The following is a 21,926-nucleotide window of genomic DNA, read 5'->3' on the forward strand; positions in this document are numbered from 1 at the left end:
ATAAAAAAAAGTCCAACGCACGAAGTCCAGTCACTTCTTATTTCACAATGATTTCATCGCTCTTCACGTTAACTCTACGTAATATCTTTATCCCCACTTTGTGAACGAGGAGACAGCTGCTTGGAATTAAAGTTTCTTGCCCGGAATTTCTTGGCAAATATGAAAGGGTATGACTCCAACTGGGTCAACTTCAAAGTCCTTGCAAACCCTGTCCAAAACCCAGCAAGACAGGACCAGAGATCTGAAACGAGACCGGCCAGCAAAGCAGCCAACACTTCTCTCGCATTGGCTCCGCAGCTCCGGGAAGGGGCGGGGCAGCAGGACGCTGCTTGCCGCGAGTCGCTCGTGCTGACGTCAGCAAGGCGACGGGGAAGATTTCTAGGAAGCCGAGAGCCCGGTGGGCTGCGCGGTGGGCCGACTTTAAGGTGTTGGTTTATTCGCTGTGTGTGAAGAAGTGTTGGGGTTGGATTGTCGGGAGAAGATCCGGACGGGCTCGGACCTCCCCGCTACCCTCTCACCCCTACGCCTTCTGAGTGGGTCTCGGCAGGAGGCTGTATCCACTGGGGACACGTGCGAGGGAGGCGAAGTACGAAGACGCCTGCGGCTGACTGCGCACAGGTTTGCTTAGCTTCCGGGCAACCGCCTGGCCTCGGAGTTGAATCAGTGGTGTCTGGAGGGATGGAGTGGTGCAAAAGCTGAACTTGACCCGTGTGCTCTCCCCTCACCCTGCCTTAGACCCTCTGCTCCTTATTTCGAATGGAAATAAGCCTGCCCTGTCTTGTTAGCGTGGTTTCGGAAAGCAATTGAAAAAATGTGTTGTAAGGTATAAAGTGCATTCATTGTTATTAAACGTAGTTGCTTAGTGAAAGTTAAGAAGCCGGTGGATACGGGAAAATAAAGTTTTTAGATTATTTATGTCTTTAAAGTAGCCAATAACCTAGGAAGAGCCCCTGAGACTTCTGATGACTAAAGTAGCAGCCTCTACAGATATAAAGTAGCAAATATCTTAAAACTTAATGATCCCATTACATATATAATCTGTTTATCAGATTTTGCTTCCCCCCTCGCCCCCTTCTTATATGGTCCCAGAAATGTTTGAGCATCCAGTTATTATAGCATTCTCTATTGGAGCGAATGTATCTATGATTCACTTAATGAAAATGAAAACCTTAGACAGCAAGAATAGATTTTGCCTTAATTCTCTATAGCAGCCACTGGGAAACTGGCAATTAAAAGTTTAAAAACATCTTAATTGTTGTATACACATGTGTGGCGAATCTTGTAATTTGTCATAAAAAATGACTTTTTAAAAAAGAATTTAATCCATTTTATAATCCTGCCCCTTACTTTGATGTCAAGGGATTTTAGATTATAGTATATTAATTAGATTGTCCTCCTGTGGAAAATTAACTGCTGGATGTGTTTTTGCATCAAAACAATGCTTTTTTTTTTCCATGTAGACTATAACTTTTTGTTAAAATGCTTTAGTATAATACATTCTGTAGTATAGGCAATTTGTTATTCATTTGGGGAGAGGGAAGCAGAAGGTCCCCTTCTGCACTAACTGCATCTTGCAGAATGGACTCATTACCATAATTTTAGTGCATGTTATGGAAAGCTTTCCTTATATTTACATAATGGTCATTTGTGTTTATGGGGAAAGCTTAAAAATTTTATCTTGTGCATCACAGAAAGAGCTAGTATTTATAGAAAAGACTGTAAGTACTAAATTTATTTTATATTTAAAAATTTTGTGTTTAGAAATCATGGCATTTCCAAACCTTTTGGGTGTCAGCAGTTATTGGTTCATTTTGCTCTCTTTAGAAATGTTTTATTTTCTGTAATTGATATTGATTAAATGACATGGATGAATCAGTAGGGAAATGAGTTCAAATAAGTATAAACAAATAAAAAACTTGAATGATTAAAATAGACTTTGATAAATCTTATTTGCTTTGAAATCCAGAAAATAAATTTCACAGCGGGAAAACAAAAATCACCTTTACCTTCAAGGAAATACTAGGAGTTGTGAAGTTTTTTTGTTGTTGTTCAGTCATCCCTAAAGTTTCTTTGATGAAATACTGTTTCAGATTTTCCTTTTTTTTAACTTTAAAATTTTATTTTATTTAATTTATTTATTTTTGGCTGTGTTGGGTCTTCGTTGCTGCACGCGGGCTTTCTCTAGTTGCGGTGAGCAGGGGCTACTCTTCGATGTGGTGCTCGGGCTTCTCATTGCGGTGGCTTCTCGTTGCAGAACACAGGCTCTAGGCATGCGGGCTTCAGTAGTTGTGGCGTGTGGGCTCAGTAGTTGTGACTCGCAGGCTCTAGAACGCAGGCTCAGTAGTTGTGGCGCACAGGCTTAGTTGCTCCGAGGCATGTGAGATCTTCCCGGACCAGGGCTCTAACCTGTGTCCCCTGCATTGGCAGGCAGATTCTTAACCACTGCGCCACCAGGGAAGTCCCAGATTTTCTTTTTATAGAATCTGCATTGAGAAGCCCAGAGGATATTGTATTGATACAATAGTTTGTTGAGTTGTAATACTATATTTAGAGTCTAAATTTAAATGAACTTATTGACAATTTAAAAATCAAACTAGAGGGAATTTCCTGGCGGTCCAGTGGTTAGGACTTGGCGCTCTTGGGGCCCTGGGTTGGATCTCTGGTCGGGGAACTAAGATGCTGCAAGCTGCCAAACAAAAAAACCAAACAAAAAAACAAATAAGTAAATATCAAACTAGAGTATGAAGAGCTTACTTCTTAACAATTATAAAAGTGGCTTGCTGTGTTATAATAATAATAAGCACAGTTTTTATATACAGGACTAAAACTGGATGGATGTAAAGGTTTTTTCTCTTCTTTCTATCAGAGGTTGGTTTTGCTTTCACCTAAATTCAGTTCCTAAAAGCAGACTTCATTTGTATTAGTCTTTTCAAAGTTACCATACAGGATTGTAACCACTTTATTTTAATCAATCTGTAACAACTGAAGAAAAATGAAAAAATTAAGTATGTGGTACTTTAAATTTGCTTTTATTTTGGGTAATTATTTATTATTATTCATTTCTTTTTTACTTTGTGTTCTGTTTTGAGAGAATTCTACATTTCTGCTTGTTTCATCCTCATCTATGTATATACCATTCCCCTCTCAAATTTTCTTCCACCTCTGACAGGGAGTTAGGTTGCTTGTATCAAAATTTCAACCTCATTGTTCTCAGCAAAGTTACCATAGACAGTTGGTAGTTCAGAGATTCTTTAACTGTGTGTCTTTGATGTTATTTTTCTGAGGAGTGATTGTATAGAATTTTTTCTCTACTTCCCACCCCCCAGCAAACTCCCTAAAACTCATTGTCCCCCTAACATTTCTGGAAATAGGTAGAACTCTCTGCTACCAGTGATGTTCAGATAAACTTCAGTGAAATGACTCTTCAGGAATTGGTGCATCAGGCTGCCTCCCGTTATTCGGATAAAATAGCTGTATGTTTTGATGAGTGTAACAACCAGCCTCCAGTTTATTACACCTACAAGACTGTGGTTAACGCTGCTTCAGAATTATCAAATTTTCTGCTGTTACATTGTGACTTTCAAGGAATTCGGGAAATTGGTCTCTACTGCCATCCTGGGATAAACTTACCCTCTTGGATTTTAGGGTAATATTTTTTAGAACTAAAAATTTGGTATCTTAAAGTAAGATTATTTTCAAATGATATTCTGTGCTGACTCTGTACTTTCTTTCTTTAGAATTCTCCAAGTCCCTGCTGCTTATGCACCTATTGATCCAGATTCACCACCAGCATTATCAATTCATTTTATGAAAAAATGTAATCTAAAGTATATCCTTGTTGAAAAACAGCAAATTAATGTAAGTGTGGGTATCTAAGTTGTTTGTTTGTATTTTTATGTGTTACATTTACTTTTCAATTGAAGGGGTCCCATCCCCTATCTTGATTTCTAAATTCACTAACTCAGCAAAATTTCTTGGTCTCAGCACTGACATTTTGGGTTGGGTGTTTGTTGTGAGGCGTGTCCTGTACGTTACAGGATGTTTAGTAACCCCCGTGGCCTCATCTAATAATTGCCAGTAGCACCCCCTAGTTGCAACAACCAAAATTGTCTTCAGACATTGCCAAACGTCTCCTGGAGGCACCCTCCACCCGGCATGCTCCACTGAGAACCACTGCTCAATGGCATGGATGTATCTTCTAGCCTCATAATAATGTATTGTGCATTGTTTTGAATTTACTTTCTCTTTCCAAAGTTGTTTTTATAGTAGGAAACTTTTATAATGATACTTTTATCTTGGTGTATTTATGGCAACTTACAGTGGTCAGCAACATTAAAGAACTATATCCAAGCTTAGATTTTGAAAAAGAGATTGGCACTTAAACCAGACCTTTCTGGAAAACTAAACTTATTATATTTTTTTATTTTTGAGTGACTGCCAACCAGAGATCTAGCCAAGAAACACTGCTTTAGGGGCAAGAATTGGTATTATATGTTAAGCAGGGTACCCAATGTTTCATTATTATTTCTTCATTTCTTGTTTATAAAATATTGTTTTACCATGGAGAAAACATTATAGAAACTATATTCAATTTAGCCTATTATTACCCATTACCTATATGAATCATTTTATATTGGGGGTAACTTAAATGAATTTTACCTATTTGTGTATATGTGTGTGCATCTATATCTGTAATATATAGCAGTAAGACAATTCAAAAGCTTCAGATATTATATGGAGGACTTCCTAGAGAATAATGGGTATTAGAGTAAGGCCTCCAGAAAGAGACAATAAAGTATTAATTTGGTTAATAAATATTTTCTAAGTACACATATATCAGTGTCTGGCCACAGTTTTCTCTTCTGTTCCTCACATTGGTTATTTGTTGATAAGTTAGAAAGACTAAAATGAGGATGTGTTATTCATTTTTTAACAACCTTGGTGAAAGTTTTATAGACAAGGTGGGTGGGTGGGAGAATTAATTGTCAAGCTATTCTTCCTAACTGCATATAGGAAGGAGTTGAGTACATAGCAGCAAACCCCACAGAAAGTACCTTGCTTCCTGTTCCATGATTTTGATGATGGTGTAAGTGTTCTTCCTTCACTCAACACAGGAGCAATCAATGTATTTATTGAGCATCTACTGTATGCCCATGATCCACTAGAGTAGTGATTTTTCAGCTGGCCATGATTTTACCTGCCAGGAAACAGTCTGCAATGTCTGGAGATATTTTTTATGGTCATGATGGAAAGGGGGTGCCACTGGCTTCTAATGGGTAGAGGCCAGGGATGCTGCTAAAAACCCTACAATGCATAAGACAGTCCCCACAAAGATTTAACTGTTCCAGAATGTCAGTAGTGTTTAGATTGAGAAACTCTGCACTAGAGTCAGGGTGTTTGGGAGGGCATTGGTATGTGAAAGCAGTGTAAGATATGATTCTTGCCCTCCAGTTGCTTATATAGTTGGAGAGAAAAGGTTAGTACTTCCCAGGTCTGCATAGTGTGATATTGCCCTAAGTGAAGTATACATAGCCCAGTAGAGACAGGACAGTTTTAATGGAGGAGGATGGTTTTTGAGCTAGGTCTTAAGAATATGTGGGCCTTAATTTTTTTTACATTACAGGATATACCACACCTTACACCTAAAACCACAACACAAACACAAACAGAAAGGTCCTGGGTTGTGATCTTTTCCTCTCATTTAAATTGATTTCTTTATTGTGAAAACTTGTTTTGCTTCATTAAGCTGCTGCTTATCAACCTAAAAAGATATACTCAAAGGAAACTTCTGTATTAATCTATTTCCATCTACCAAGTAACTGAGCCAGAAACTCAGCAATCTTCTCAAGCTCACTCCCTATCCAGAAAGTCATCAAGTCCTATTGATTCTTTCTTCATAGACCCTTTCTGTCTATTTCTGCTGCAACAGACCATTCAGGCCCTTATAGCATATCTGAATTGTTATGAAAGGTTCATTAAAGGCTCTCATTTATCAGAGTCTTGCATATAAGTCTCTCCTTGACAAGCAAAGTCTAGTCTGTGCTACTGCCACTTTCAGTTGGATCCCATCACAGGTTAAGGTCTAAACTCCTTGGTGTTGAGTATACAGTTATTAAGGATTAGCATCTCATCTCCTATCAACAGCACTACTTATCTTGTACATCTTCCCCAATTCTGCAGCTTATTGGAATGCTTACTGTTCTCCATAACACCAGCTTTGTCAGGTCAGATACTGTGTATTGACTTGTTTGTTTAAAGTACCCCTCTTTATTTGGAGAATAGCTACTTATAACACACAAATATTACATATGAAGAATCAATCTCTGACCTTCCAGGCAAGTTAAGTTCAGCCTTCTCTGTTCTCATTCATGTTTTTTTTTTTTTTTTTCAATTGACCGATTGATTGATTTTTGGCTGTGCCGCGGTATGTGGGATCTTAGTTCCCGGACCACGGATCGAACCTGCACCCCCTGCAGTGGAAGCATGGAGTCTTAACCACTGGACCACCAGGGAAATCCCCTGTTCTCATTCACATTTAAAGCATATTTCATTATCACACCACATTGCACTGCAGTTGTGTGTTTTTATGTCTGTATTTTAAAGATGAGTTTGAAAGTAAGCACCGCACTTTACTCTTGGAGGTTTCTCATTTATCTTTTTATTCTTGGATATATAGCAAGTACAGTTGACCCTTGAACAACTCAGGGGTTAGGGGCACTGACTTCTGCGCAGTGGAAAATTCGCCTATAACTTTACAGTTGTCCTTGGTACGCGCATCCGCAGATTCAACCAACCTCGGATACAAGTGGACCTGCGCAGTTCAAACCCATGTTCAAAAGTCAGCTGTACTTAAAAAAAAAAACAGCTATGTTGAATGAGTAAATGAACACTTAATATTCTGTATATATTCTGTATAAAAGAGAATGCGTTTTAACATATTAATGTTGTAAAACTTTGTTCCCCATTTAACATAGAAATTCAAATCTTCCTATGAAACATCGTTGAACTATGATACGTTTACAGTAGAACATAATGACCTAGTACTCTTCAGACTTCACTGGAAAAATGTTGAGGTGAGCTTGATGCTAAATAATAGCATAAGAAGAGAGACATATGAAAAAGAAAAAATGACAAAGAGCGTGAATTCTGAGAACAGCAGTAAAGAAAAGTCAGAAGAGCACATGGATGTGAGGCTAAAACATTGCTTGGCCTATGTTCTCCATACATCAGGCACCACGGGGATACCTAAGATTGTCAGAGTCCCTCATGCGTGTATAGTGCCAAACATCCAGCACTTCCGGTAAGTTCTATCCTTAGAATCCTTCTTCAGAACTTGTAATTTAAAGGGAAAAATGAATTTTGAAATACCTGTTCTTTATAACTCTTGTTCCTAAATTGACAGTCCTAAATACTTGGGTCTCTTGTTTCAGCTATATCTGAACTTTAGCTCTCTTTAGCAGAGTAGGGCTTTACCTGTTTGATCCAGACCTGGGGCCAAACAGCAATCAGATGATATGGCTGGAAGCTTTGCTTCTTAATTATTAGTAAGAAGAGAGGAAACATTCCTGGCAGAGGTACCTACAGAGGTATGGGAGAAAGAAGGAGTTTGGCTTGCTAGAGTGTACTGGGCAGAGCTGAAGAGTGGGAGGGTAGGAGTCGTATGACCTGAGGGGGCAGGCACCTGGTGTGCTCTGTTGGAGAAGTTTGAACTTAATCCAAGGAACCATTAAAAATTTTTTCATTTCATTAAGTTTACTCTTGTAGCATCGTTGAGTTGGTTTTACTGTTATGGGAAATGAGAAATCTCTATAAAGTTGAGATTCTCAACTTTTGAAGAAAGGAGGAAATAGAGGAGGAAGGGAACCAGGGAAGGCTTAGAACATCAGAGGAGGAAACAGAAATAGAAATGGAAATCTCATGGGACACATATGTAATTTTATGTCATTATAAGTTTTATGTAATTAAAAATTTTTTAGTAACCACATTTAAAAAGTAAAAAGTGGGGACTTCTCTGGTGGCGCAGTGATTAAGAATCCGCCTGCCAATGCAGGAGACATGGGTTCGATCCCTGGTCCGGGAAGATCCCACATGCCACGGAGCAACTAAGCCCGTGTGCCACAACTACTGAGCCTGCACTCTAGAGCCCTCGAGCCACAACTACCGAGCCTGCGTGCCTAGAGCCCGTGCTCTGCAACAAGAGAAGCCATCGCAATGCAAAGCCTGCACACCGCAACAAAGAGTAGCCCCCGCTCACCACAGCTAGAGAAAGCCCATGAGCAGCAATGAAGACCCAACGCGGCCAAAAATAAATTAATTAAAAATAGTAAAAAGTGAAATTAATTTTAACAATATATCTTATTCAGTATACCCCAAATATTTTAATATGTAATCAATGTAAAAATTTAGTGAGGTACCTTACTTTTTTTTTTTTAATTTAAAAAATTTTTGGCTGCGTTGGGTCTTCGTTGCTGCACAAGGGCTTTCTCTAGTTGCAGTGAGCGGGGGCTACTCTTTGTTGCCGTGAGCAGGCTTCCCGTTGCAGTGGCTTCTCTTGTCGCAGAACGTGCAGGCTCAGTAGTTGTGGCTCGTGGGCTCTAGAGTGCAGGCTCAGTAGTTGTGGCGCACGGGCTTGGTTGCTCTGCAGCATGTGGGATCTTCCTGGATCAGGGATCTAACTGGTGTCGACTGCATTGGCGGCAGTTTCTTAACAACTGTGCCACCAGGGAAGTCCTACATTCTTTTTTATATACTAATTATTTTCAAAATCTAGCACGTATTTTATACTTAAACATCTCTATGTGGACCAGTCACATTGTTAGTGCTCAATAGGCACATGTATCTAGTGGCTACTATATTGGATGCCCAGGTCTAGAAGGAAGGAATGGTTAAATCCTGCAGCAGTATCTATTGTAATTGGCAATCTGTTTTTTTTTGGTTTTGTTTCGTTTTTAATATTTATTTTATTTATTTATTTATTTATTTAAATTTTTGGCTGCGTTGGGTCTTAGTTGTGGCATGTGGGATCTTTTGTTGTGGCGCATGGGCTCTTCATGTGGCTTCTCTCTAGTTCTGGTGTTCAGGTTTTCTCTCTCTGGTTGTGGTGTGTGGGCTTCTCTCTAGTTGAAGTGTGCAGGCTTAGTTCCCTGACCAGAGCTTGACCCCGCACCCCCTGCATTAGAAGGCGGATTCTTTAACACTGGACCACCAGGGAAATCCTGACAATCTGGTTTTTAGTGCCTTCACTTCTAATTCCCAGGGCTGAAGACAGTACAGGCTGGATATAAGAGAATGAGAGATAAGGAAATGGAGACAACAAAAGTAAAGTGTTATTTTCTAGAAACTAGTTTTAACAGAAGAGAAAGGATTCTGGGAGGGTGTAGCTTTTTTGTCTTTGTTTTTAGATGGGAGAGACTTGTAGGCTGAGCATGAAGACCTGGTAGAGAGGATTGGTTAGAAAAATCAAGTGGTAGGAATATGGTAAAGGAGTAAGATACTTTGAGATGGGAGGAGATGATATTTAAAATACTCTCTGTTCTTTAGAGAGCCTTAAAAGGATAAGAGGGATAATAAGTTACATAAATTCTTTATGTAATAAGGAATGTTAGAGGAAGTTGATGGATTGTAACTTTAGAAAGAAATAGGATGAAATGTCCTATGCTAACATTATGGGAAGTGAGGTGGGGATGGAGATACAGGCAACTTGAAGAGAGTGGAGCTGATTTGGAATCTAGGAGAGGTGGGAGAGACAGCTGACTAAGAGGCACTGGGCCTAACAGGCAGGAATTGTCTGTAAGGTGAGAGCAAATATGTGCTCAGTGAGGGATGAGGGGCTAATTTGTGAGTAGAGTGTACAAATTTCTTGATTGCTATTTTGTGCTTGAACTTAATGAAATCTATTTGCTTATTAAACCCGTTTTGGTTTACTTTTAGGTTCACAAGTAAGCAAAGTGCTAAATAATTGGATTCTGAAAGATGAAATGTTCAGATATCCAATTTAGAAATTGAAACAGTAGTGTTAAATTTTCTATTTGATTTGAACTTAAATCACCAAGCTAGGGAGTACCAAATTTCAGCTGACTCCCCAAATATTATCAGAATAACCTGATAGTAAGATAAAGCTGAGTTTATTGCTTACATTGGTAGGAGAGAATGCTGCCTACCTCCAAGAGTATGATGGTCTCAGAGGGAGAAGGGCAGGATCTGATTTACTGAGATTTTGAAGTAAGGTAGATCTTTTTGTTTAAATTAAGTAATTTATTTATTTTTGGCTGCATTGGGTCTTCGTTGCTGTGCACGGGCTCTCTCTAGTTGCAGTGGAGCAGGGGCTGCTCTTCATTGCGGTGCGCGGGCTTCTCATTACGGTGGCTTCTTTTGTTGCAGAGCACGGATTCTAGGCTCGTGGCCTTCAGTAGCTGTGGCTCGTGGGCTTCCATGGTTGTGGCTCGCGGGCTTCAGTAGTTGTGGCTCGCAGGCTCTAGAGCACAGGCTCAGTAGTTGTGGTGCACGGGCTTAGTTGCTCCGCAGCATGTGGGATCTTCCCAGACCAGGGCTCGAACCCGTGTCCCCCACATTGGCAGGCGGATTCTTTATTTATGTATTTATTTTATTTATTTTTGTCTGTGTTGGGTCTTCATTGCTGCGCGAAGGCTTTCTCTAGTTGCGACGAAGGGGGGCTACTCTTAGTTGCAGGTTGCAGGCTTCTCATTGCGGTGGCTTCTCTTGTTGTGGAGCACGGGCTCTAGGCGCGCAGGCCAGTAGTTGTGGCTTGTGGGCTCTAGAGCACAGGCTCAGTAGTTGTGGTGCACGGGCTTAGTTGCTCCGCAGCAAGTGGGATCTTCCCAGACCAGGGATCAAACCCGTGTCCCCTGCATTGGCAGGCAGATTCTTAACCACTGCACCACCAGGGAAATCCCTGGCAGGTGGATTCTTAACCACCGCACCACCAGGGAGGTCCCTAGACCTTTCAATACAGGGGCTTAATTTAAGGATTGGGTAAGGTTTGTGATATAATAATGATGGATTGATGGAAATAGCAAAGGAACTTTTGAGAAAAGAGGTTCAGAGAGTCTTGGGTTGTAAACCGTTTTTGATGCTTTTGTTAAAGAGATGATTTGGTTTTCATTAATGAACAGTAAAGTTATATGTAGCTTCTGTTTTCTTGGTTTAGAATCTCCTAGAATAATAAAACTGTGCTAATGAAGACAATGTAAATAGTAAGTCCTATTAATATAGGCAGTAAACTCAGTAAACTGTGTGAGGGTAAACCTTTTTTGTTTTGTTATTTTTAGCTGTGACAGTACTACTCTCTGAAAGCAGATTATGGGACTTTGATTTGCTGTTTGTCTTTTGCTTTATTGTTTTATAAGAACATGTGAGAAGAATTGTGTTGTTTATGCCCACAGGCATTTTACAAAGACAGATATGGTATCTTCTGTAGTGATAACATGGAATTGAACTTCCCTTAAAATATTTACTAATCTTTCTAGATTATGCCAAAAAAAAAAAAAAGAAAAAGAAGCTGAATAGCTGTGCATCAAATATGTAGTCTTTAGTTGTATAAGCATTTGTGAGCCTTTAGGGTTTTTTTGTTGTTGTTTTTTTGGTTTGCGGTATGTGGGCCTCTCACTGTTGTGGCCTCTCCCGTTGCGGAGCACAGGCTCCGGACGCACAGGCTCAGCGGCCATGGCTCACGGGCCCAGCCGCTCCGCGGCATGTGGGATCTTCCCGGACCAGGGCATGAACCCGTGTCCCCTGCATTGGCAGGCGGACTCTCAACCACTGCGCCACCAGGGAAGCCCTGTGAGCTTTTAGTTTATAAGGAACTATTTTGTTTTTTGTGCATAATTACCTAGTTTGATTGCAGAGTCAGAAATGAAGTGGAAATTTAAAACTCCTTTTGTTTCAGTCAAACAAGAAAAGTAGCTCAGTGAAGTTAAAAAAAAAAGTAAAAAAAAGAAAAAAAAAGTAGAACTTTTCTATTATTTTATTGTGGCTTTTTTTTAAAGCCCCCTTTTACTTCTGGAGCTTGATGACTTAATATAGTACTCTGAAGGAATGCCCAGCAAAACTTATCCTTTTTATATATTTGTTTAGATTATTTATCTTGTTAAATATATTTTTGTAATCATATCTTAAAGAGAACTACATGGACTTCCCTGGTGGCGCAGTGGTTTAAACTCCACCTGCCAATGCAGGTGACATGGGTTTGAGCCCTGGTCCGGGAAGATCCCACATGCTGTGGAGCAGCTAAGCCCGTGCACCACAACTACTGAGCCTGCGCTCTAGAGCTCACGAGCCACAACTGCTGAAGCCCTTGCACCTAGAGCCCGTACTCCACAACAAGAGAAGCCACCGCAATGAGAAGCCCGCGCACCACAACAAGGAGTAGCCTGCTCACTGCAACTAGAGAAAGCCCGTGCGCAGCAACAAAGACCCAACGCAGCCACAAAGACCCAACGCAGCCAAAAAAAAAAAAAAAAAAAAACAATAGTTATTTTTTTTTCTGAATTCTCTTCTCAGTTGACCTTCTTAAAATAAATTGTTGGACAGACATCTTTTCTAATATTACATATCTTGGATATTCTGTTGAAATTAAAACAGGAACATACCGTTGTAAAGCCTTTTAAAAATGATATTTAAGTACTATTTTTTTTAGTTGATATTTATGACTTTGTACAAGTTACTTGTACCTCCCTGAATTTCCTTTTCCTCCATTTTTAAATGGTGGTAATAACCATATCTGCAACATAGGGTGGTTGGGAAAATGAGAAACAATAAGTTAGATATACAGCACCTAAGCCTCAGAAGTAGTAAGCTCAACAAATATTTGTTCCATGCTATCTCTTTTCTTCTTTAAAATCTGTCTCTTTTAACTTTTCCTATACTGGATACTTCTTAAGCTACGTTCTTTAACTTCCAGATTCTCCATGAATGCTTAACACTGCCCACTTTGTTCACAGAATTGAGACAAAAAAAATGATTTTCAGGGCTCAAGCATTATTGAAAGCCTGTTATATGTTCTCCCCTGAATTCTAACTAGGAAACCAGACAATATTTGTGAAGAATAAGTCCATTAAAAATTGAAGTTTGAGTGTAGCTTTTATCGTACGTTGATTTTTTTTTAGCTTACCTGAGACACAAATATATAATTAGATTAAATTATAATCAGATTTAGGGCTTCCCTGGTGGCACAGTGGTTAAGAATCCACCTGCCAGTGCAGGGAACATGGGTTCGAGCCCTGATCCGGGAAGATCCCACGTGCCATGGAGCAACTAAGCCCGTGCGCCACAACTACTGAGCCTGCACTCTAGAGCCTGCGTGCCACAACTACTGAAGCCCATGTGCCTAGAGCTCGTGCTCCACAGCAAGAGAAAACACCGCAATGAGAAGCCCATGCACCGCAAAAAAGAGTAGCCCCCGCTTGCCGCAACTAGAGAAAGCAGCACAGCAGTGAAGACCTAACGCAGTCAAAAATAAATAAAATAGGGGGGAGAAATGATCTTTTACAGTGGAGGAGGCATTCACATCTTTGAGGAGGCTTGGTTAATGTGTAATGTAGATGCACGCTGCACAGTTGGAAAAGAGGTGGGGGAGACCCAAACAGACACAGGGAATTTTATGTTTAAATTTTCTTGTCCCGCCTTAAAACGTAAATTTTATTTCATCGCTTTTTACCCTCTTAGGGTTCTTTTTGGCTGGGTCTGAGAATTAGATTGACAAAAGAAAGGTCAGCAGAAGAAAAGCATACATTTAAGTATAACAAGTTTTATGTGACACAGGATCCTTCATAAGGAATGACCCAAAGAGATGACAAGACTATATTAGGTTAAACAAAGAGAGGCAATTGTGGAAAAGTGACTAAACTGTGTGGGGAGGCTAAAGGAAGATAAGAATTATTTTAACCAAGTCTGTTTTGTATAGAGTTCTCTTGCTTTCAGCGTCTCATCCTTGATATTAAGAACATTACTTTCCTTCTGGTATAGGGAGGACATCTTTCATGTGGGAATTTCATCTGCCTTTATGAAAAACAGGAAGGTCAGAGTGTTTTTGTTTTGCTGTTTTTCAAGTGCATTTAACTGAAAATGGTAAATATACCAGAGCTGCATATTTTGGGATAGCATGTTCTGAACTCCATCATTAAATGCTTAAAGTTGGGGCTTATCTACCTAACTTAGTAGGGGAAAGGGAGGGGAAGAAAGGCTTCTATGGGAAATACAAATTGGTTTCTTTAGGAAAGACAAAAGCAGATAAGAAACTTTGTGGTAATGTTGGCCTATGCATATGAGGGTAGTTTCATCCTGTCGTCAGGGCCGTAAAACTCCCCAGTAGAGGGGGTTTATGGTAGGTTTACTCTTGGTGTACTTTTGGGAGTAAAAGTCACCCTGAAGATGGAATTTATGGTAGTCTCATTCCCCAGAAGTTTCTGCTATCAGTCAGATAAGGGAAGCTCCAGGAAGGCTTCTTTCTGCATCTGTTGAATCCAAAATGTCTTCAGCTTAAAATAATCTTCATACCAACCCTGGGTTCCAAGTGGGTACCCACAATACCATACTTGAAGATATTTTGAAGTTAAGGTAATCCCTGCTTTTAGATAGAATGAGTTTTGTGTCTTTAAATTGAAGAGTGTTATAGGCTCATCGCTGACCATCCATGCTCTATAATACCCTTATCACATATATTCTGTTCTGCTCTTTGTTGAGTTACTGAGAGAAAATGCCAAATAGTGGGAAAAGGGAGTCAGAGGTCTCTATTAATCATCATTCAATAAGTAGTATAGGATAAGTCAAGATTCTACCTGAAAAACAGAACTGGGAGTATATATCAGAGATCTATTACAAGGATTTGGCTTACACTTGTGGGGCTGGTAAGCAAGACTGCAGTCCATTGGGTAGACAATTAGGGGTGATTGTGAACAGACTGGAACCCCATGGGCATGTGCTTGTCCACAGGCAAGTCAGGAAAGAGGATCCAGGGGAAAGGGAGAGTAATTGCTGAACTAGCTAATTGCTGATCCAGCTGCTGTTTGGAGTCTCTTCAGAGAAGGCCTAAACACTCTCTTAAAGGCCTTCCAACTGAGTAAATCCAGCCAACGCAGGATAACCTCCCTTTTGATTAAAGTCAGCTTATCAGGGACTTTAATCATATCTACAAAATCCCTTCACAGCACCACCTAAGCTAGTGTTTGATTGAATAAATGGGAGAAGGTGTGTGTGCTGTCAAATGACAGCTGTCCGCCTTCTGTCCTCCAACTGTCTAGAGAGAATATCCCTTGTCTTCTACCCTAACGGGAAACACACTATCAATAGAAAGGGAATTCTGAGGACTGTAATTCAGTCCAGTCAAGTTGACGCATCAGAAGTGCATCACATATGATAAAATACGTCATGGTAGGGCTTCCCTGGTGGCGCAGTGGTTAAGAATCCGCCTGCCAATGCACAGGACACGGGTTCGAGCCCTGATCCGGGAGGGTCCCACGTGCCGCGGAGCAGCTAAGCCCCGTGCGCCACAACTACTGAGCCTGTGCTCTAGAGCCCTCGAGCCACAACTACTGAAGCCCGTGTGCCTAGAGCCCATGCTCTGCAACAAGAGAGGCCACCGCAATGAGAAGCCTGCGTACCGCAATGAAGAGTAGCCCCCGCTCACCACAACTAGAGAAAGCCCATGTGCAGCAACGAAGACCCAACACAGCCAAAAATAAATAAATAAAATAAATAAATTTATTAAAAAAAAAAAAAAAATACGTCATGGTAAAAAGTGGCTTTGCTTTAAATGGCTTTTAATCCTTGTATTTATAAAGAAGAGTTCTAGAATTAATAGCACCGTTTTGGTTAATCTAAGAGAAAAAAAAATCTGGCCAACATCTGGAAACTTAATGGTTATAAATACTTCTTTAGGATATGTGTTTACTAAATGTTAGGCATTTCTCATAATTACATTCTGTTTTGCCTTAGGGTGCTTTTTGAGATCACTCAGGAGGATGTTTTGTTTCTGGCTTCACCTCTGACCTTTGATCCTTCTGTTGTGGAAATATTTGTTGCTCTATCAAGTGGTGCCTCTCTGCTTATTGTACCAACTTCTGTCAAAGTGCTCCCATCAAAATTAGCTGCTGTTCTCTTTACCCATCACAGAGTGACTATTTTACAGGTACATTTTAGTAGCAAATGAAATGTTTTGTTTTTAATTATTCAATATTTTAAGTGTGTTAGAGAATATTTTATATTCCTGTAGCTCTTTACAATGGATTAATGATAATCTAGTTAGAATGTCAAGGGCTGTCTTCCTGATGATGTCGTTTGTTTGAGAATGAAAAAAATCAGTTAATTCTGTCTAGAAAATTCTTTTACTATGCACTTTGTACATACTATAATAACTAAGGGAACTTTTACTCAAATCCGTTGGGATATGCCTCTCTTGTCTTAAAGTTTTGAGTTTATTGTGTTTCCCACTAAAAGCTGCTTTAAGTAAGTTAAATTATAATTGACTTAGAAATTTAGATTTTCTGATTTTTACATCGGTATGTTTTATATTAACCTAAAAAATGTATTTCTTAAGTTTGGCATTTTTTTTTTTTTGGCTGTACACGGGCCTCTCACTGTTGTGGCCTCTCCCGTTACGGAGCACAGGCTCCGGACGCACAGGCTCAGCGGCCATGGCTCACGGGCCCAGCCGCTCCGCGGCATGTGGGATCTTCCCGGACCGGGGCACGAACCCGTGTCCCCTGCATCGGCAGGCAGACTCTCAACCACTGCGCCACCAGGGAAGCCCAAGTTTGGCATTTTTGAAGATTTAAAAAATACATATGTGAAAGTATGTGACTTGTACTCTAGCCTTAAGATATAACATTGCAAGTGGTTAATGAAACTAGAGAGAATTAATAAAATTATATGCATATCATGATAAATGAAAATTTTTTAAAATGAGACTTGAGAGGATGTTAAATTTCTTCCCAGAGACAAAATTTGATGCTGACTTTCTTTTTAGGAAATGTGTTTTTCATCCTATTAAAAAAACCATTATATATAAATAAAATGAGTATAGCAATGAAGTTTTGCTAGGTATCAGTGGTATAAATTCTCATCTGTTGGTGAATCATTCTATGAATCTGGGCAAGATTTTAATAATACAACTTTTAGGGGCTTCCCTGGTGGCGCAGTGGTTGAGAGTCCGCCTGCCGAATTTATTTTCCTGTAAAATTCAAGGAACATAATTTTTCAGGGAATATTTGCTAAGTACCTTAATAGTGTCTTATACCGCTTTAAATCTGACCCCCTTGCTTAATGTTAAAACACAATCTCAGATAAATTTACTTTAGCAGTGTTTTTTTTAACTTTTCTGGGATCATAGATCCTTCTGAGAAATGGATATACATTTACTAACTCTGTTCCCAAAATACAGCAAATTTTGCATATAGTTTCATTGTGATTTTATATAACTCACAATACAAATGTACTTGGAATATTATGTGCAGATCACATTTGACTTGGTTTGAGTAAGGAAGAGAAGCACAAAAGCTGACAGGCTAACCTTTCTTTTGTATAAGACACATGTCTTATAGTGAATTTTAGCTTTATTTTGTTATCAGCGTTCACCTTTTCCCTCCAGAGTCAATTTCTTACCAAATAATATGTAAGTCATCATGGAGATATATATATATATATATAACCTTGTACAGATTTTATTTACAAATAACCTTGCTGAAACCTAATTGGATATTAAGTAAGGATCTTAAAAGCTCTCAAAGAGAATACATGCTACTAAAGTTTTGAAAATTGGAAAAAATAGAATATCTTGAGTTACTACGGGAGAGAAAGGCCCCAAAGTGAGATGGACTAAGCTTTTAGGAAATTAAGAACCTCTTTATCTCAGGAGTAGGAGTTTTCTCTTGCAAAGAAAGGGCCAGTATTTGGTTTCTTACAAACCTAAAGTATATTTGGGAATTTTTTGCATACTCTGGGTAACAAAATGATATTATTTAAACTTGATGCCTTTTAAAAGTGAAACCTTTTAGTTAGAGCAAAATCTTAGGTTGCTATCTACCAAAGTGTCAACATAAGTGTTTTTCATTTTTACATAAATTTTTACTTAGGCAATCTGGAAGAAAACTATAACATTTTCTATCACTTTTTTCTGTTATTTGCTAAGTCCTGTTTCCCTATGCCTAAGATGATTTGGTAGCAAAGGATGTTGAGCTGTCCTGTGCCAATAAATTGATCATTTCAGTTTATGAGTATCTGAAAAGTGTTACAATGCTTTACCTTGCTGAACATTCATAGTTGTGCATTCATTTGTAGAGTTCAAAGTTGAAATTATCCTTAACACTAGAAATTAGGCCAGAATGTTTCAGATTTGCTTTACTGAAAATGGAGAGCAGGACCATTCAGTCGTCATTTTGACAAGAGATTTTCCTTATGATAAAAGTCTTGGGGGCTTCCCTGGTGGCGCAGTGGTTAAGAATCTGCCTGCCAATGCAAGGGACACGGGTTTGAGCCCTGGCCCAGGAAGATCCCACATGCTGCAGAGCAACTAATTACCGTGTGCCACAACTACTGAGCCTGCGCTAAAGAGCCCGCAAGTGACAACTACTGAACCCACGTGCCACAACTACAGAAGCCTGTGCTCCTAGAGCCCATGCTCCGCAACAAGAGAAACCACGACAACGAGAAGCCCATGCACCACAACGAAGAGTGGCCCCTGCTCACCGCAACTAGAGAAAGCCCACGCACAGCAATGATGACCCAACACAGCCAAAAATAAAAACAAACAAATAAATAAATAAATTTGTTAAAAAAAAACCCAAAAAACTCTTGGTGGAACAGTTAAGAGCTTGATTTAGGATCATTTCAGGATAAATAGGGTGACCACTGTAATTTATTACCAAAAACTTGGAATCCTGAGAGTGAATGAAAGCACTAAATTCCCAGACAGTAATCTGGAACAATAAGTACATACTGGAATATAGGGTCATCCTACTGCTTAAATATTTTCACAAGCCATGACCTTAAATAATCTCCCCAAATTAAAATTTAGGTTGTCCTTTTAGCTTTTACTGAAAGAAGCCATTTTAAAATCTTCATTCATGTAACCTCTGGCTATAGCCAAGTGAGGAGATTGGCAGATATTCTTCCCAAAAAGCAACTATAAAGCTGGACAAAATTGACAAAAATAACCATTTCAACACTTTAGAAATCAACTAAAGGCATATAACTATCTGAAATATGTTTTTTTGTTTGTTTTTGTTTTATTTTTTTTTACAGAAAAGTGTTTATGTTTTTAAAAACTGCTGAATTTTGCTTTAGAAAAGGGAATCTGTGGCATTCTAGCCAGCAAGAAGGGCCTGAGGTTGCTATGGTGAGGAGGGCAAGCACATTCCTGACTGACCTTGAGGCTATGTGCATGCACATAAGAGACACAAAAGAGCCCATGGAAAATAAAAGCTGGATCAGACTTGAAAATGATGTAACTTTGGATGAGCTCCCCTATCCACACACAGATCCATCTATACAGACAATCTGTCCAGTCACTGGTTGACATCTGAGCTATGCAGACATGAGGCGACGCTTAGGATGTAAGACTTAAAAGTGAAAACAAGAATATGTATTTTGGGACTTCCCTGGTGGTCCAGTGGTAAAGAATCCGCCTTACAGTGCTGGGGACACAGGTTCAATCCCTGGTCAGGGCACTAAGATCTCACATGCTGTAGGACAACTAAGCCCGTGCACCACAACTAGTGAGCTCACGCACTTCAACTAGAGAACCTGCGTACCGCAAACCACAGAGCCTACGCACTCTGGAGCCTGTGCGCCACAACTAGAGAGAGAAAAACCCTCGTGCCAAAACTAGAGAGAAGCCCGCATGCCGCAACGAAAGACCCCGTGTGCTGCAACTAAGACCTGATGCAGCCAAAAAAAAAAGAATATGTATTTTAGGGAATTCCCTGGTGGTCCAGTCGTTAGGATTCCAAGCTCTCACTGCCAAGGGCCAAAAAAAAAAGTATTTAATTTATTTTTTGGCCATACCATGCAGCTTGTGGGATCTTAGTTCCCCCACCAGGGATTGAGCCTGGGCCACGGCAGTGAAGGTGCTGAGTCTTAACCACCACATCACCAGGGAGTTCCCAAATACCTATTTTAAAAGCCAACTGAGCAGTGACATCAGTGACCATACGGGGGAGACGATTCACATTTAGCCCAGGCAAGTTACAAACAAAGAAATAAACAATCGAATAAAAAACCAGCAACAAAACATTTCATAACGATAAAATGGTCAGTACATCAAGAAGTACATTGTTGGGACTTCCCTGATGGCGCAGTGGTTAGGACTCTGTGCTCCCAATGCAGGGGACCCGGGTTCGATCCCCGGTCAGGGAACTAGATCCCACATGCATGCTGCAACTGAGAGTTCTCATGTCACAACTAAGGAGTCCGCCTGCCGCAACTAAGGAGCCGGCAAGCAACAACTAAGGAGCCTGCCTCCTGCAACTAAGACCTGGTGCAAAATTAATTAATTTTTAAAAAAGAAGTATATTGTTATATCAAGAACATGATCTCTGCCTGAAAATAGAGGTTCCAAATACATGAAGCAAAAATGGACAGAACTGAAAGGAGAAATAGATGACTCAATGGTTTGAAATTTTAGTACCCTACTTTCAGTAATTCATTGAAAAACTAGACAAATCAGTGTGCATGTAATAAAGAAGACTTGAATAACATTATCAACCACATGTTGATAATGTGGACGGAAGACAAAAAAGAATGAATTATCTCCACATGTAGAGCACTCCATCCCCCAAATGCAGAGTATACATTTCCTAGGATAGGTCATATGCTAGGCTACAAAATAAGTCTCAGGAAATGTAAAATGTGTTGATGAAAAATTAATTAGTCAATCTAAGAAAGAAACAAAGAATGTTCTTTGAGCCAAACTGAGGATTATAACCTGAGGGACAGTCTTTCAGAAAGATCTGAGGACCCTCCTGCCTGTTAGAAGTCAAAGCACAGTTATATACATTTTCGAGACAGAGTTATACATCAAAGTGACATATTGATAGTTTACATAGTCTAGATCTGCACATATAAGGCGAGTAGTGGGTCATTGTGACCCATCACAGGATTAAGAAAGGAATGTTATCTTCTAAGGAATTACCTTGTTGGTGTGAGGAGAAATTTGCTTTTTGTGATGTAGCAGGTATTTCTGTGTCTTCTAAGGTTGTCTGGTTAATGTATAATGCAGATGCACATTGCACCGTAAAGCGAGGGTAGTGGGGCCCAAATGGGCAGAGAGAGAATTTTATGTTAAAATATTGTTTTTGTCCTGCCTTAAAAATAATTTTATTTCATCAAATGTGACTAAGTGGGATTTGTCCCAGGAATGCACATTTGCTTTAACATCCAAAAATCCACTGATGCTATATACTAGATAAAGAATAATGAACAAAAAGCACATAATTATGTCAGCAGATGCAGAAAAATTACTTGGCAAATCCAATGCCAATGATAAAAAAAGTCAACAAACTAGGAATAGAAGGGAACTTCCCCAACGTGATAAAGGATGTCTACAAAAAGACTACAGCTAACATTATAATTGGATAAAAGACTGAATGCTTTCACTCTAAGATTGGGAATGAGGCAAGGATGTTTGCTTTTTCACTTCTCTTCAACATTATTCTGGTTGTTCTAGGCAGTGCAATAAAGCAAAAAGGAAGAAAGAAATTAAGCACCCACACTGGACAGGAAGAAGTAAAACTATTTGCAGACAACATGGGGGAACTACTAGAACTAATAAACAAGTTCAGCAAGGTTGGAGGGTACAAGATCAATATGCAAAATCAACTATATTTCTATATTATAGAAAAAAAGCCCAAAAATGAAATTAAGAGAATAATTATATTCACAATAGCATCAAAAATAATAAAATAGGAATAAATTTA

At 39.5% G+C, this 21,926-nt stretch overlaps 1 protein-coding gene across 3 annotated transcripts in view; it reads left to right on the plus strand.

Annotated features, from left to right (window-relative positions):
• The first annotated feature begins 376 nt into the window (after positions 1 to 376).
• Positions 377 to 21,926, plus strand: part of AASDH (aminoadipate-semialdehyde dehydrogenase) — a 43,533-nt gene continuing 21,983 nt past the window's right edge. For 2 of the 3 annotated variants that reach the window (XM_024746682.1, XM_024746679.1), the window contains exons 1-5: positions 377 to 618; positions 3,372 to 3,646; positions 3,738 to 3,858; positions 6,975 to 7,300; positions 15,952 to 16,144. In XM_024746682.1, the coding sequence (XP_024602450.1) occupies positions 3,417 to 3,646; positions 3,738 to 3,858; positions 6,975 to 7,300; positions 15,952 to 16,144 (870 nt within the window). In that variant the 5' untranslated portion in view covers positions 377 to 618; positions 3,372 to 3,416. The remainder of the gene's footprint in view (positions 619 to 3,371; positions 3,647 to 3,737; positions 3,859 to 6,974; positions 7,301 to 15,951; positions 16,145 to 21,926) is intronic. The other variant, XM_024746680.1, reaches the window with a different exon arrangement.

Source organism: Neophocaena asiaeorientalis, unplaced genomic scaffold, assembly GCF_003031525.2.
Source record: "Neophocaena asiaeorientalis asiaeorientalis breed wild unplaced genomic scaffold, Neophocaena_asiaeorientalis_V1.1 scaffold19, whole genome shotgun sequence".
Taxonomy (NCBI): domain Eukaryota; kingdom Metazoa; phylum Chordata; class Mammalia; order Artiodactyla; family Phocoenidae; genus Neophocaena; species Neophocaena asiaeorientalis.